Source organism: Chiloscyllium plagiosum, chromosome 17 (assembly GCF_004010195.1).
Source record: "Chiloscyllium plagiosum isolate BGI_BamShark_2017 chromosome 17, ASM401019v2, whole genome shotgun sequence".
NCBI classification, from domain to species: domain Eukaryota; kingdom Metazoa; phylum Chordata; class Chondrichthyes; order Orectolobiformes; family Hemiscylliidae; genus Chiloscyllium; species Chiloscyllium plagiosum.
Genome location: NC_057726.1, coordinates 22,030,040 through 22,043,027, shown reverse-complemented (window position 1 = coordinate 22,043,027; position 12,988 = coordinate 22,030,040). Strand labels below are relative to the sequence as shown.

The 12,988-nt window shown below is 41.6% G+C and overlaps 1 protein-coding gene across 1 annotated transcript in view; it reads left to right on the top strand.

Moving 5' to 3' along the window:
* The first annotated feature begins 9,673 nt into the window (after window positions 1-9,673).
* cdh13 (cadherin 13, H-cadherin (heart)) overlaps window positions 9,674-12,988 on the top strand; it is a 1,069,860-nt gene continuing 1,066,545 nt past the window's right edge. Inside the window, exon 1 of the mRNA XM_043706651.1 lies at window positions 9,674-9,830. Within this exon, the coding sequence (XP_043562586.1) occupies window positions 9,786-9,830 (45 nt within the window). The 5' untranslated portion in view covers window positions 9,674-9,785. The remainder of the gene's footprint in view (window positions 9,831-12,988) is intronic.

Sequence of the window (12,988 nt, the reverse complement as noted above, 5' to 3'; positions counted from 1 at the left end):
GAATCAATTTCTGTCCATGAAGGATAGAAGTTGGGGCAAAGAGAAATCTTCACATGGAAAGGGAAAGATAGATCTCAGTGAAGATCATAAGGATAACTCACCACTCACACCTCATACAACTTACCAAAAGAAACCCTTGACGGGGACAAAGAAATTAAAAAGCTCCATTGTTTTCATTGTAATAAAGTGGGCCACATGAAATCACAGTGTTGATGGGCTAGGAGAAAGCCAGATGTAGGAAAACCCAAGAAAAGCCTGGATGCTTTGTTGGACTAGTAACAAAAAGCACAAGGGACGTTAGACAACTGCCTCAGAGTGTACAAGATGATCAGAGGTTGATTAAGGAGGAAGTGCCAGATCTGCTTAAAAAATATACATGCAAGGGTAAAGTTTTTTCACATAGGCCAGGAGTAGCAGGTAAAGAGGTTACAATATTAAGGGACACAGGATCCTCTCAGTCTGTGATGCTGAAGGATGAAGAGATATATACTCCTGAGAGACTATTGCCAGAAAAAGTACTGGTAACAGGAATTCATGGTGAGACAAAAAGTGCTCAATTACAGAAAGTGAGGCAAGAGTCCGGAGAGGAGGGGAGAATTTCTGATCGGAGTACTGAACAAACCTGCAGCTCCAGGAATACAATTTGTCCTTGAAAATGATATCGCTGATTCACCAGGAGGTGTGCTGCCTACTCTAGTTGAAAGGCCAGTGGAGATGCAGGTAACTGAAGACATGGAGAATGTTTATCCAGGAATTTTCCCTGATTGTGTGATCACAAGATCACAGAGGCACAAGCTGATGCAGGAAGAATCAAATAAGGAAGCTGGCATAGTGCTAGCCAAGACTTTTTTTGATCAGATAAGTGGCATAGAGAAGGAGCAAATAGGTAAACATGCAAATATCTTTAGCTCTGCTAAGATGATTGAATTACAGCAGAAAGATGAGAACTTAAAACAGTTATATCAAAAGGCATTTACAGAGAAGGTGAGTGAAAGCATCTGTGTGTGTTATTACTTAACAAATGATGTCTTAATGAGGAAATAGAGACCATCACACATTGAAGCAGATGAGAAATGGGAAGAAATTCATCAAATTGTTTTGCCAGTAGGGTATAGAAAGGAGGTGCTGCAAGTGGCACATGAGCTACCACTTGGATGTCATTTAGGGGTGAGGAAAACACTGGCTAAAATACAAAGACATTTTTACTGGCCTGGACTACATAAAACTTAACTGAATTTTGCCAGTTAATTGGAAAACCATGGGCAGTAATAAAATCTGCACCTATAATACCTGCACCTATAATACCTATTCCAGCATTTGAGGAACCTTTCACAAGAGTCTTGATTAATTGCGTAAGTCCACTACCTCAAACAAAAAGTGGGAATAAGTATTTATTAACAGTAATGAATGTGTCAACTAGATTTCCAGAGGTGACCCCATTACACAACATCACAGTTAAAAGGGTTGTAGAAGAATTACTTAAACTTTTTACTCGATACGGACTACTAATAGAGATCCAGTCAGATCAAGGATCAAACTTCACATCCAAAGTATTCAAGTAGGTTATGGATAACTTGGAAATAAAGCAATTCAAATCTACTGTGTACCATCCAGAATCGCAGGGAGCACTAGAGAGATGGCATCAAACACTAAAGACCATGTTGCGGGCTTATGGTCAGATTATCCAGATGATTGGGATAAGGGAATTCCATTTGTACTTTTTGCAATCAGAGATGCACTGAATGAATCTACCAAATTCAATCCATTTGAATTAATGTTTGGGCATGAAGTAAGAGGAGCATTAAAATTGATTAAGGAGAAATCAATAAGTCAGAATTCAGAGACCACTCATTTGGACTATGTGTCAAATTTTAGAGAACAATTAAATAGAGTTGGAGAGTTGGCTAGACAGCATTTAAAAGTATCACAGCACACAATGAAAAAGAAAGCAGATAAGAAATCATAAAGAGACAATTTTGCAATTGGGGATAAGGTGTTACAAAAGGATAAGGATTGGTGTTACTTCCAGTAACAGGTGAGCCTTTAAAAGCCAGGTTTAGTGGACTTTATCAAATTGAGAGGAAATTGAGTGAGGTGAACCACTTGATAAGTCAGGAAGAAATCTCAGAGTGTGTCATGTGAATATGCTCAAAAGGTATTTTGATAGGGAAGGAAAGCAAAGGAGAAGGTGTTAATGATTACAGAACAGAAGGAAGAATCAAGCTCAGAGGGTTCTGAATTGGACATTCCTCAAATCAAATTGGACAGTGAGGAAGTTGTCAAAAATTGGGATAAATTATTGAGTTACCTTCCACAAAAAAATCGAAATAACCTGGAAGAATTATTAATATCACATGGGAGATATGCGGAAATAAACTGGGAAGTACTGACCTAATTGTTCATGATGTAGAGACAGAAGACGCTGTGCCGATTAAGCAACATCCTTACAGTCATAACCCTCTAAAGTTGGTACAGGTTCAGATGGAGACAGAGTGCGTGCTCCAAGATGGCATAATTGAAGTGAGTTACAGTGACTGGTGCTGAGCCATAGTCATGGTGCCAAAGCCAGATGGTACCCAACGGTTATGTGTGGACTATCGTAAAGGCAATGCTGTTACAAAGACTGACGCAAATCCAATTCCACGGTTGAAGGATTGTGTTGAAAAGTGGGACAAGTAACTTACATTTCTAAGTTGGACTTGCTCAGAGGCTACTGGCAAGTACCTCTGTCAGAGAGAGCAAACGCTATTCCAGCTTTTGGAATGCCAAATGGACTATGTCAGTTCAAAGTCTTGCCATTTGGTATGAAAAATGCTCTGGCCACATTTTGGAGACTGACCAATAAGGTCATTGTTGGATTACCCAACTGTGTGGTGTATATTGATAACTTGGTGATTTTTAGTTACTCATGGAAGGAACATTTACAGCATTTATCAGACTTGTTTGGTCAACTTTGGGAGGCAGGCTTCATGGTTATCCTAGGTAAAAGTGAATTTGCCAAAGCCCAAGTCAACTTCCTGGGCCATGTTATTGGACATCGGCAAATGGTCCCATGAGATGCAAAAACGAAGATAATTGGTGAATTTCCCACACTGTCATCAAAAAACAGTACCATGGCTCCTGGGATTGAGTGGATTTTACTGAACCTTTGTGTCCAACTTTAGCAGCGTAGCTGCTCCACTCACTGCATTGTTATAAAAGGGCAAGATGTTTTAATGGACAGTGCACTGTCAAAAGGGATTTGACAGCCTAAAAACTGTGTTAACCATTGCCCCAGTATTAGCCACACTGGATTACACAAAGTCTTTCAAGGTGGCTATCGATGCCAATGATGTGGTTCTTGGTGCGGTGCTCTTGCAGGAGGATGACGAAGGGATAGAAAGATCCCTCGGGTATTTTTCAGGAAGTTGAATGTTCATCAACAGAAATGTTCAATGTTGGAGAAAAAGACTTTAAGCTTAGTGTTGGCATTACCACATTTCAGTGTTTATATTACCAGCAATGCATCTGAGACAATCGTACACACTGATCAAAACCCATTGACATTTGTGGAAAAATTTAAGGACAAAAATGCCAGACTATTCAGATGGAGCTTGTTGTTGCAGTCATTCAATTTGATAGTCGTGCATGGGGCAGGACGCGAAAATGTGATTGCCGATGCGTTATTGAGACTCAAATGAGATACGGAGATATTCAGTGGTGGGTGTGCCACAGCCTGAATTTGTATGTGGTTGTGCATGTTTGCATGTTTATAGTTATTGCAGTGTACATGTGTGTTTAGACTACTAACTGGGCTTTTGAAAGGTTAAAAACAAAGCCGTCTTTTGGTATTGATGGTTCTTTTTTTTAAATGGGGGAGGTGTCACAAAGCTATTCTTTTTTTTTCTAAAAGCTGTTCCTTGGCTGAAGGATACTCTGTCCTTGATTTTTTTCAGAGGGTAATAAACCATGCCAGGCTCCGATCAGTCTCATTTGGTACAGAGATGAAAAGGATTTTGAGAGATCTTTTGTTAATATGTAAACAGATGAGACCTCAGGCCAAAGTGGTCATGTTTTAGAAGTGACCTGTAGAAAGGAAGAGGGGTGGTCAGCTCTCGAGCTGAGCAGTTTAGTTCAGTCCAGAACTGTTTGGGGGTTCAACAGTGAGCTGAGTGGAAACTCTCTCTTCTGCCATTCTAACTTCAACCTATAAGCATCTGACCCTTTTTTGTACTGTGTTTTAAAGAGGGTTTACTTATTGGGACTGTTGTGTATATTTGGAACAGCATAATTAAGTCTAGTTTGGATAGACTGAGTTCTGTAGGGGTTCTTTATTCTGTTCTTTGTGTTTCATTCTGTAATTTTGTGAATAATGTTTTGTCTGTTTTAAACCTGGCAGTCAATCTTGCTAACTTAATGTGGATAATTTTTACTGTACACTTACCGAAACAAATTGCAAAATTATGGTTTGGGCTGCTTGCTTAAGAATGTTTTGAGTGGTCTGGCCTAGTCCATAACACAAACAGAATATAATAGAAGGGAAACACTATTGCAATTATGCAGAGTGCTCGGCAGAACTCATTTTGAGTATTGGGCTCAATTTTGGGTTCCCTGACCTGGAGGGTATCCAACAGCAATTTACAGGATGAAAGGATGACAGATTGGGTAAATTAGGGTATTATTCCTTCAAGTTTAAATTAAAATTGAAAAAGCAAAGGTTTAAAGAAAGAATAGAATTGAGGAGCAGATAGAGAAAATATTCTGTTCTAATAGGAAATCCAGGAAATAATTATTGGAGGAGGCAAAGTGGTTAAAAATAAACCATACGAAAGTTCAGGAAATTAGGATTGAAGAGACCACTGTCAGTCCTGATTGAATGTCTTCATTAAGCACAGCCAACATTTGCACAAGTGCAAAACCAAGAGAGGCCATGCAAAAGTATTGAGAGTTAGGAAAAGATGTAGGGCTATTTCTATAACTTGTTCCATTGATTCTGTGATGATTGCTATCTTCTTAATCGCAGGCAGCTGACTGCAATATCACAGATGCTACAACTGCACATGCGTAGGAAGAGTCCCTTGAATGTTCTGTCACTGACAAATTCAGTTAAATTATCTATTCAACTTGTTCTTCCATTTGAGAATATGCCAGCAAATCTGACCCCATATTTCCAATTTCATTTTTATCGGCATTCAATCCATGTTCTGCTTTCTTCTTTGCTTTAGGGTCGCATGGTGGCTCAGTGGTTAGCACTGCTGCCTCACAGCACCAGAGACCAAGGTTTGATTCCAGCCTCAGGCGACTGTCTATGTGTAGTTTGCACATTCACTCCGTGTCTGCATGGGTTTCCTCCAGGTGCTCTGGTTTCCTCTCACAATCCAAAAGATGTGCAGGTCAGGTGAATTGGCCATGCTAAATTGCCCGTAGTGTTAGGCACAATAGTCAAGGGCAAATGTAGGGGAATGGGTCTGGGTGGGTTACTCTCCGGAGGGTCGGTGTGGACTTGTTGGACCGAAGGGCCTGTTTCCATATTGTAGGTAATCTAATCTTACCTTTTACTTTAAGTATTCATGTGATATTTGTTCTTCTGAAGTGTTTAATTGCTTTCATGTTAAGTTTCTTTGTTTGACATAAACTGTCAACTAATAATCTTCTGTTTTTCTTTAGCAGATTACAGATGGTTCCATATATTCTTGCTCTCCTGATTCAATAAAGGATTCACTACTGTAATGTTAGCTTATTTATTTTCTTGTATACCTTTGATTTCCTTCTGTTGTGTGAAGGCATGAAACTTTGGAACATCAACCCACAGATGCTGATGGATATATGCATTTCCATCTTTCTTGGTTTTTGTTTTAGATTTTCGGCATTTACTGGAATTTTTATTTGCTTTTTAGTGAATTATTATTCTTCCTGTTAGCTTTAGGCTAGATTGTAACAAGACATGTGGCAGCAGTTTTGGATCTTTGATTTGTGTGATTTTGATTAGTTCATTTGATAACATAGTGCCAACTGCAGTTCCAGGTGTCCCAGTGATTGGGTCATATAGATGGCTGCAGGGGCTGTGCATATGGCAAATGTATGGCACTAACCATGGTTTAATTTTGAATACATGCAATAACATGCTGATTTATTTTTCTATGACAGAGTTTTCCTCCTAATTCCTTTGACTCCAGTTTTGCTCAGACTCCTTGGATGCACATTCAGTCAAAAGTGGTCTTGGTGTCAAGAGCTAAGATCAGAGTGGTGCTGGAAAAGCACAGCAGGTCAGGCAGCATCCGAGATGCATGAAAATCGACGTTTTGGGCAAAAGCCCTTCATCAGGATGTCAAAAGCAGACACTGTCACCTCACCTCCAGGGTTCAGCTTTTATGACAATTTTTAGCTCACAATGAACACCCCAAATGAATGAGTCATATGTGAATCTTTGAAATGTTTCTGATTCATTTAAGAAAACACTATATGAATGGAAGTCTCCTTTTACTGGGTATATTAATGGAATATTTAAGTTTAAAAAAGAATTCAGCATTATAATACATTCAATGTAATTTATGCCTTTGTAACTTGTAATGCAAAAAAAATGTGAAGAACAGTTTAATGAAGTTTCCTCCACATTTCATGTGGAGAAACAAGCGTAAAGTATTGCCAACAACTTTTGTGTTTTAATCACACAGCTTTGGATATAAGTAAGTTACACATACTCCTAAGCGAACCATGTCGCTTTGATATTTTATGGCTGTCTGTGAAATCTACTGTCAAAACAACTCTCCACCCACAGAAGTGGCTGTGCCCCAACTCTTCAACAAAAATAGAAATTGCTGGAAAGTTTTTTTTAGCATCTGCAATTCTTTTGTTTTTCCCCCAACTGTATATCTTCCAATTGTACTTGTTTGAGGAATTTGCTGGCCAATTTTTGGTGTGACAAGAAGAAAATAAAATTCCAGGTGTTTTATTACTTATTTTTAAACATTCATCCACACTGAGGCCTGCTATGTATTTTCTGTTTCTTTGAAATCATGTCATCAATTGCATTAAAGATTAAATAGCTTCCCAATTATGGGCGGCACGGTGGCACAGTGGTTAGCACTGCTGCCTCACAGCGCCAGAGACCCGGGTTCAATTCCCGCCTCAGGCGACTCTCTGTGTGGAGTTTGCACATTCTCCCCGTGTCTGCGTGGGTTTCTTCCGGGTGCTCCGGTTTCCTCCCACAATCCAAAAATGTGCAGATTAGGTGAATTGAACATGCTAAATTGTCCGTAGTGTTAGGTGAAGAGGTAAGTGTAGGAGTATGGGTCTGGGTGATATACGCTTCGGCGGGTCGGTGTGGACTTGTTGGGCCGAAGGGCCTGTTTCCACACTGTAAGTAATCTAATCTAATCTAATCTAATCTAATTGCATGTCTGACCCAGTTGCAGAAATGGTGGAAAAAAAAGCTAAAACTTAAGTCTCCTGCTCTCAAATTTACACTAGGTCTGGCTTTGATTAATCATATCTGCTGATTCCCACCCATTCTATGTTCAGATATTTTCCAACTGAGATTGGGTAGATTTCTGGGCATAGCTTGAAATTAGCAAAATATGTAGTAGGGGCATTTTTGAGACGAGCTTTCAGACTGTTGTGAAGAGGAATCTCCAGATACAAAGATGCTCTGCAATAGATGCTTTCTGAAATCATCTCCATGAAAAATTGCATAAGTACCATATAAACCTTTTGGCAAAATGAAATGCTACACCACTGTCACTGTTAAATTGTATGCTAGCCAAATTTTAACGTTGCTTTAAATAAAATACAATGCAGACAGTTCTGATAGAATCATTTCTCTCTTTCCTCTTCTTGGACAGTAGACAGACTTCTGAAAATATTGCCTGCAGGTATTCTGGCTGCTGGCTGTTAGTAAGCATTCAAGAGAGACCTAGATCAGTCCTTAACTGTGGTACATAGAGAAAGTAAACACCTTTCTTAATGATGGTCTCACCTGGTTCCATTCTTGCCCATCTAATTGTAGCCAGAGTATCACTTGCAATAACATCTCTTTATACTCCTACACACATTTCTAGTGTACCCCTAAAAGCCAAGACTTGGTCCTCTCCTATTACTCATCTGTACACTGCCCCTCAATAACTTTATTGAAAGCAGAATTTGCAAGAGATGGTATCCCATGCATCTTCAGCTCCTGTCCTACCAAGTATTAGAGTTTGCAGGTGTTACTGTGCATCTTGTGGACACTACAAACCACTGCTACTGTGTGTGTGTGGAGGAAGTGAATATTGAATGTGATCAGTAAGGATGCTTTGTCTTAGATAGTGTTAAGCTTTTTGAGTATTGTTGGGGTTATACTCAATCAGCTAAGTGGAGAATATACCATCACATTCCTGGTTTATGTGCTGTGGACAGTGCATAGACATTGGGGTGAGTTACTCTCTGCAGAATGTATCGCCATAGTATTTATATGGCTGGGTCAATGGTAACCCCCTGCAATGACAACACCATTTAATGTTGATGGTTAGATTCTCTTTTGGAGATATTCATTGATTAGCACTTGTGTGTCTCAAATGCTGCTTGCCAGTTATCAATTGAAACCTGAATGTCTACCAATCTTGCTGTGTTTGCATGTAGAATTTATATCTGAGGAAGAGATAAGAAAAAAACCCTGAAGGTGATGGAATCCAAGGTAAATATGCAGGAGGCTGGAAGAACACAGCAAGCCAGGCATCAAGAGGTGGAGAAGTCACCATTTCAGGTGTAACGTGAGACCTGAAACGGTGACTTCTCCAACTCCCGATCCTGACTGGTTTGTTGTGTTCTTCCAGCCTCCTGCTTGTCTATTTTGTATCTGAGGAGTCATGAATAGTACTTGGGCATTGGGCAATTATAGCAAACATCTATACTTCCAACCTTATGATGGATGGAAATTGATTGATGAAGCAGCTGAGGATGGCTAGATGTAATTCTCTCATCGGAGAAACAAAAAAACCTAGTTCTATTCAGGAAAAAATAAATTGAAGAATTTATCTGTATGAGTATGGAGAGTTGTAGGCATGGGCTTCCAGAGCTGGGGTTCTTAACAACTGGGGCCAGCAACCAGTAAAAATGGGGCAATTACAACTGCGAAGGGCCGTGAGACCAGCAATAATGGTGTACCTCCTTTTGGTACACCTGGATTGATTTTGATACGGGGGGGGGGTTGGCAGAGAAACGTTCTGAGGTATTTATTCTCTCCCAGGATATTTCATGGCTGGTTGACGTGTGGAAGGAGAGGTGAGTCGCAATCCTGGTGTTCCTGTTTTTCTGCCAAGCAGACCTGGCGGATAAAGTTGTTTTTAATGACAGCCAGCTTGCTAATGCCATCCTGGCGACTGCACATATGAGTGGCTAGCTGCGGTAAGGTTATCTCGGTGACGGTCGACTCTCAGCCCCCACAGTGACACACTTGCCTGAGGGAGAACAGCCAGCCGTCTCTAACCAAATGTCAGCCCACACTGCAGCCCCAGCAGCGTCAAGTTAAAGGCACTTCAGACTGGACTCCACATCCCACAATAAATGTCCGAGGTGGAGACGCCGCCAGTGTGTTAATATATTCCCTCCCCTCCCTCGAAATTCTTCTAGTGTTGCTTTTGCACGGAATCCTCTGAAAAGCCATTGGTTGGAGACTGAAGTAGCCGCCCAGCGCTTTAGTGATGATGCTGCAGATCTATTTGAGAAGTTGGCTGGGTTTCAAGGCAGCCTGAAGCACAGCTCTATATAAAAATATGCACTGTGCTAGCCAGTGCATGAATGAAACCTACAGGACCTTATAGGCGGCAGACATGGAGCTCAAAATTCAACTAACGCTGCCCTTTCTCCTTGTTCAGGTAAGTGAAAACGATTCCAACCACTTTGCAGTTCGTAATGCTCCTGCTTTATTTGCTTTTATGTATTAAAAAAGAACTCCTGTCAGAGAAAAAGGTAGGAATTAAATCGCGAGTCGGAATGCCCACGATTAAACAATGCAGTGTAACTAGACTGGATTCTGAAACCTGTTCAAGATAAAGCATCGTGTTTTTTTCTCTCCCGTTTGTCCAGTCGAAAGGATTGAGAGAGTCTGTCCCGGGAGTTTAACCCTTTCACCTGGATGGTCCCCCCCCCCCCCCCCCCCAAAATCAGGCATCTTTTCTCCAGGGCTGGCGTGGAAGTTAAATTACACTTGAGATTTCAACTTCAGTGCGTCGGAGGGCTCAACTCCTCTCTCTCCATTAGAGAGAGAAAAAGAAGTTTGGTTCCATTTTAGCTGTAAAATTCCTGCTGGATGAAATCAGACTGCGCTGAGAGAAATGTAACGGATCCACTTGGACATGAGTCGCTGTCAGTCAACACGACTGGAATGTTTCAGGATTATATTTTTAAATAAGAGGATTGGCGTGAGGGTCACATCTCCCTTCCCCCCCCCCCCCCCCCAGGGGGTGAGGGCACCCAGTGGCGGAATATACTTAACGAGGAAGGGGTGATTGGGGGCTGGGGCTCCGTTAACGAAGGGTTAACCAGTCTGTTTTAGGGGGGGTGTAGGTTTTTTTTCTCTAGTGAGCTGAATCTTGGTACAAATGTATAGTCGCGTGTTTTGAAAATAAAGGATGCAGGAGGTTGCGCACGGACAGTCACGGCCTTGAATCTCTGTTTAACCGAATGCGTGACTTTCGCGAAATGAAGCGCACGACTCGGTTTCTCTGTCAGCGCCGACCACTCGTTATCGCCTCGCCTTTACACTTGACTCTTTTGTTTTTCAAGCGATAACCTCCTCCCCCCCCCCCCCCGCCCCATACCACACCCACATTCCCCCTTTTTAAAATTTAATACCAATTCAAACACCGAACCCTACCCCAGAGCAGAGGACACTCAGACTGTCCCAGATCTTCAGGGATACCTTTCGACAAACCGCACCGCGTGATCAACAATTGCCTCTTCCTACAACTTTGACTCGCTTGGAGCTGTACTTCAACAGAATGCCAACTGTTGGAATCTTCAGTCTGAAGACTCTCGCCCTTCTATCTTCCATTTCACCCAAAACTAGAAGACACAAGAAATCTAACTGTCTCTCTCTCTCTCCCTTGTCCTCCCCCCTTTCCTTTCCAACCACTTGCATTTCTCTTTCCAGAACAGTTCGGGCTGCCTGGAATTCTGCTTGACTTTGCTGGGTGTGTCTGGGACGCTGTGACTCACCCCCCCCAGCCCGTTCATGAGGGTCCCCTGGCCAGGTCTAGCGCCCTTCCCCTTCTGCAAAGCCGCCTCCTGCAGTTTTAGTAAGCTCCCGATTTTTCCAACCCCTTTCCGATGAGGTGGAAAGCATGTTTGCTGAAAAGGTCGAGGAGCAGACCAACGTTTATTTATTGAACTGGGTGTGAACTTGGGCGACTCCTTTTGATCATCTCGAATGGAAATCCATTTTCTCGATTCTCCAGTCCGCTTCCCTCCTTTCCACAGGGATACGACTTCACAAAGCCATAGTAACCAATGCAGTGCTCAGAGATGCTCCTGCAAATATTCCGAGCTGAACAATAATCCATTCGAGTGTAAAACTTGGTTAAAAGGCAGGTCCATTTGCTATCAGAAGGTGGCGCAACAGATTATTTTGGGACATTTTTTTGTAAACCAGTGCGTTAGTTCACACTCATCAGGTACTACAGGGAACCCGGCAATACTGTTTCATTTTTAAATATTCACTCCGTTCGTAGTTACAACAAACTTGTAAATTCTAAGCACCAAATTTACAATATCTTGAGAATCTCCTATGTCGCAACGTTGTTCCAAGTTTTTTTTTTAAATAACCAAGTTTTGAGTGTTAAGATTTTTAAGGACATTGTGAACCATCTGTTGGAAATTGCTTAGAAGCAAGGCAATACGCTTGACAAAGAGGGCCTGAAATAACAGCAATTAGCATTCTGTTACAATGCAAATTTAAAACTGTAACTGCATATTGCATCTCCCTCCTGTCAAGAGGTTCTGCACAGAGTTGTATGCTGTCTGAACCAATGTCGTGGTTTAATTTAGAAAGTTTCCAGCATTTTGACTTTTGAAATGACCATGTGAAAGCAAATCGAGTTGTAGAGTTGTAGAGATATACAGCACTGAAACAGATGCTTCAGTCCAATTCATCCAGACTGAGCAGATATCCTAAAGTAATCTAGTCCCATTTGCCAGCACTTGGCCCATATCCCTATAAACTCTTCCTAGTCATATACCCATCCAGATGCCTGTTAAAAGTTGTAGTTGTACCAGCCTCCACTACTTCCTCTAGCAGCTCATTCCATGCACGCACCACCTTCTGTGTGAAAAAGTTGCCCCTTAGGCCCCTTTTAAAATATTTCCCCTCTCGCCCTAAACCTATGCCCTCTAGTCCTGGTCTCCCCAGCCCAGGGAAAATACCTTGTTTATTTACAATACCAGTGCCCCTCATGATTTTATAAACCTCCATATGGTCACCTCTCAGCCTCTAACACTCCAAGGAAAAATGCCTCAGCCTATTCAGCCTCTCCCTATAGCTCAAACCCTCCAAACCTGGCAACATCCTTGTAAATCTTTTCTGAACCCTTTCAAGTTTCACAACATCCTTCTGATAGAGGGAGGCCTGAACTGAATGGTTTGGCCACTTTTGGAATACTGCAATGTCCTGCGTAGCCCCAACATGACCTCCCAACTCCTATACTCCGTGCATTGACCAATAAAGGCAAGTGTACCAAACGCCTTCTTTACAATCCCGTCTACCTGTGCCTCCACTTTCAATGAGCTATGAACCTTCACTCCAAGGTCTTCTTTGTTCAGCAAAACTCCCCAGGACCTTACCGTTAAGTGTACAAGTCCTGCCCAGATATGCCTTTCCAAAATGCAGCATCTCATATTTGTCTAAATTAAACTCCATCTGCCACTCCTCATGACACAGGTAATTTCTCAGAATGCAAAGTATAAAAAGAGGCCACACACAACCTATGCTCTGTCAGTGTTTCTGATCCACTCTTTGGACTACTCAATCAACCAATTT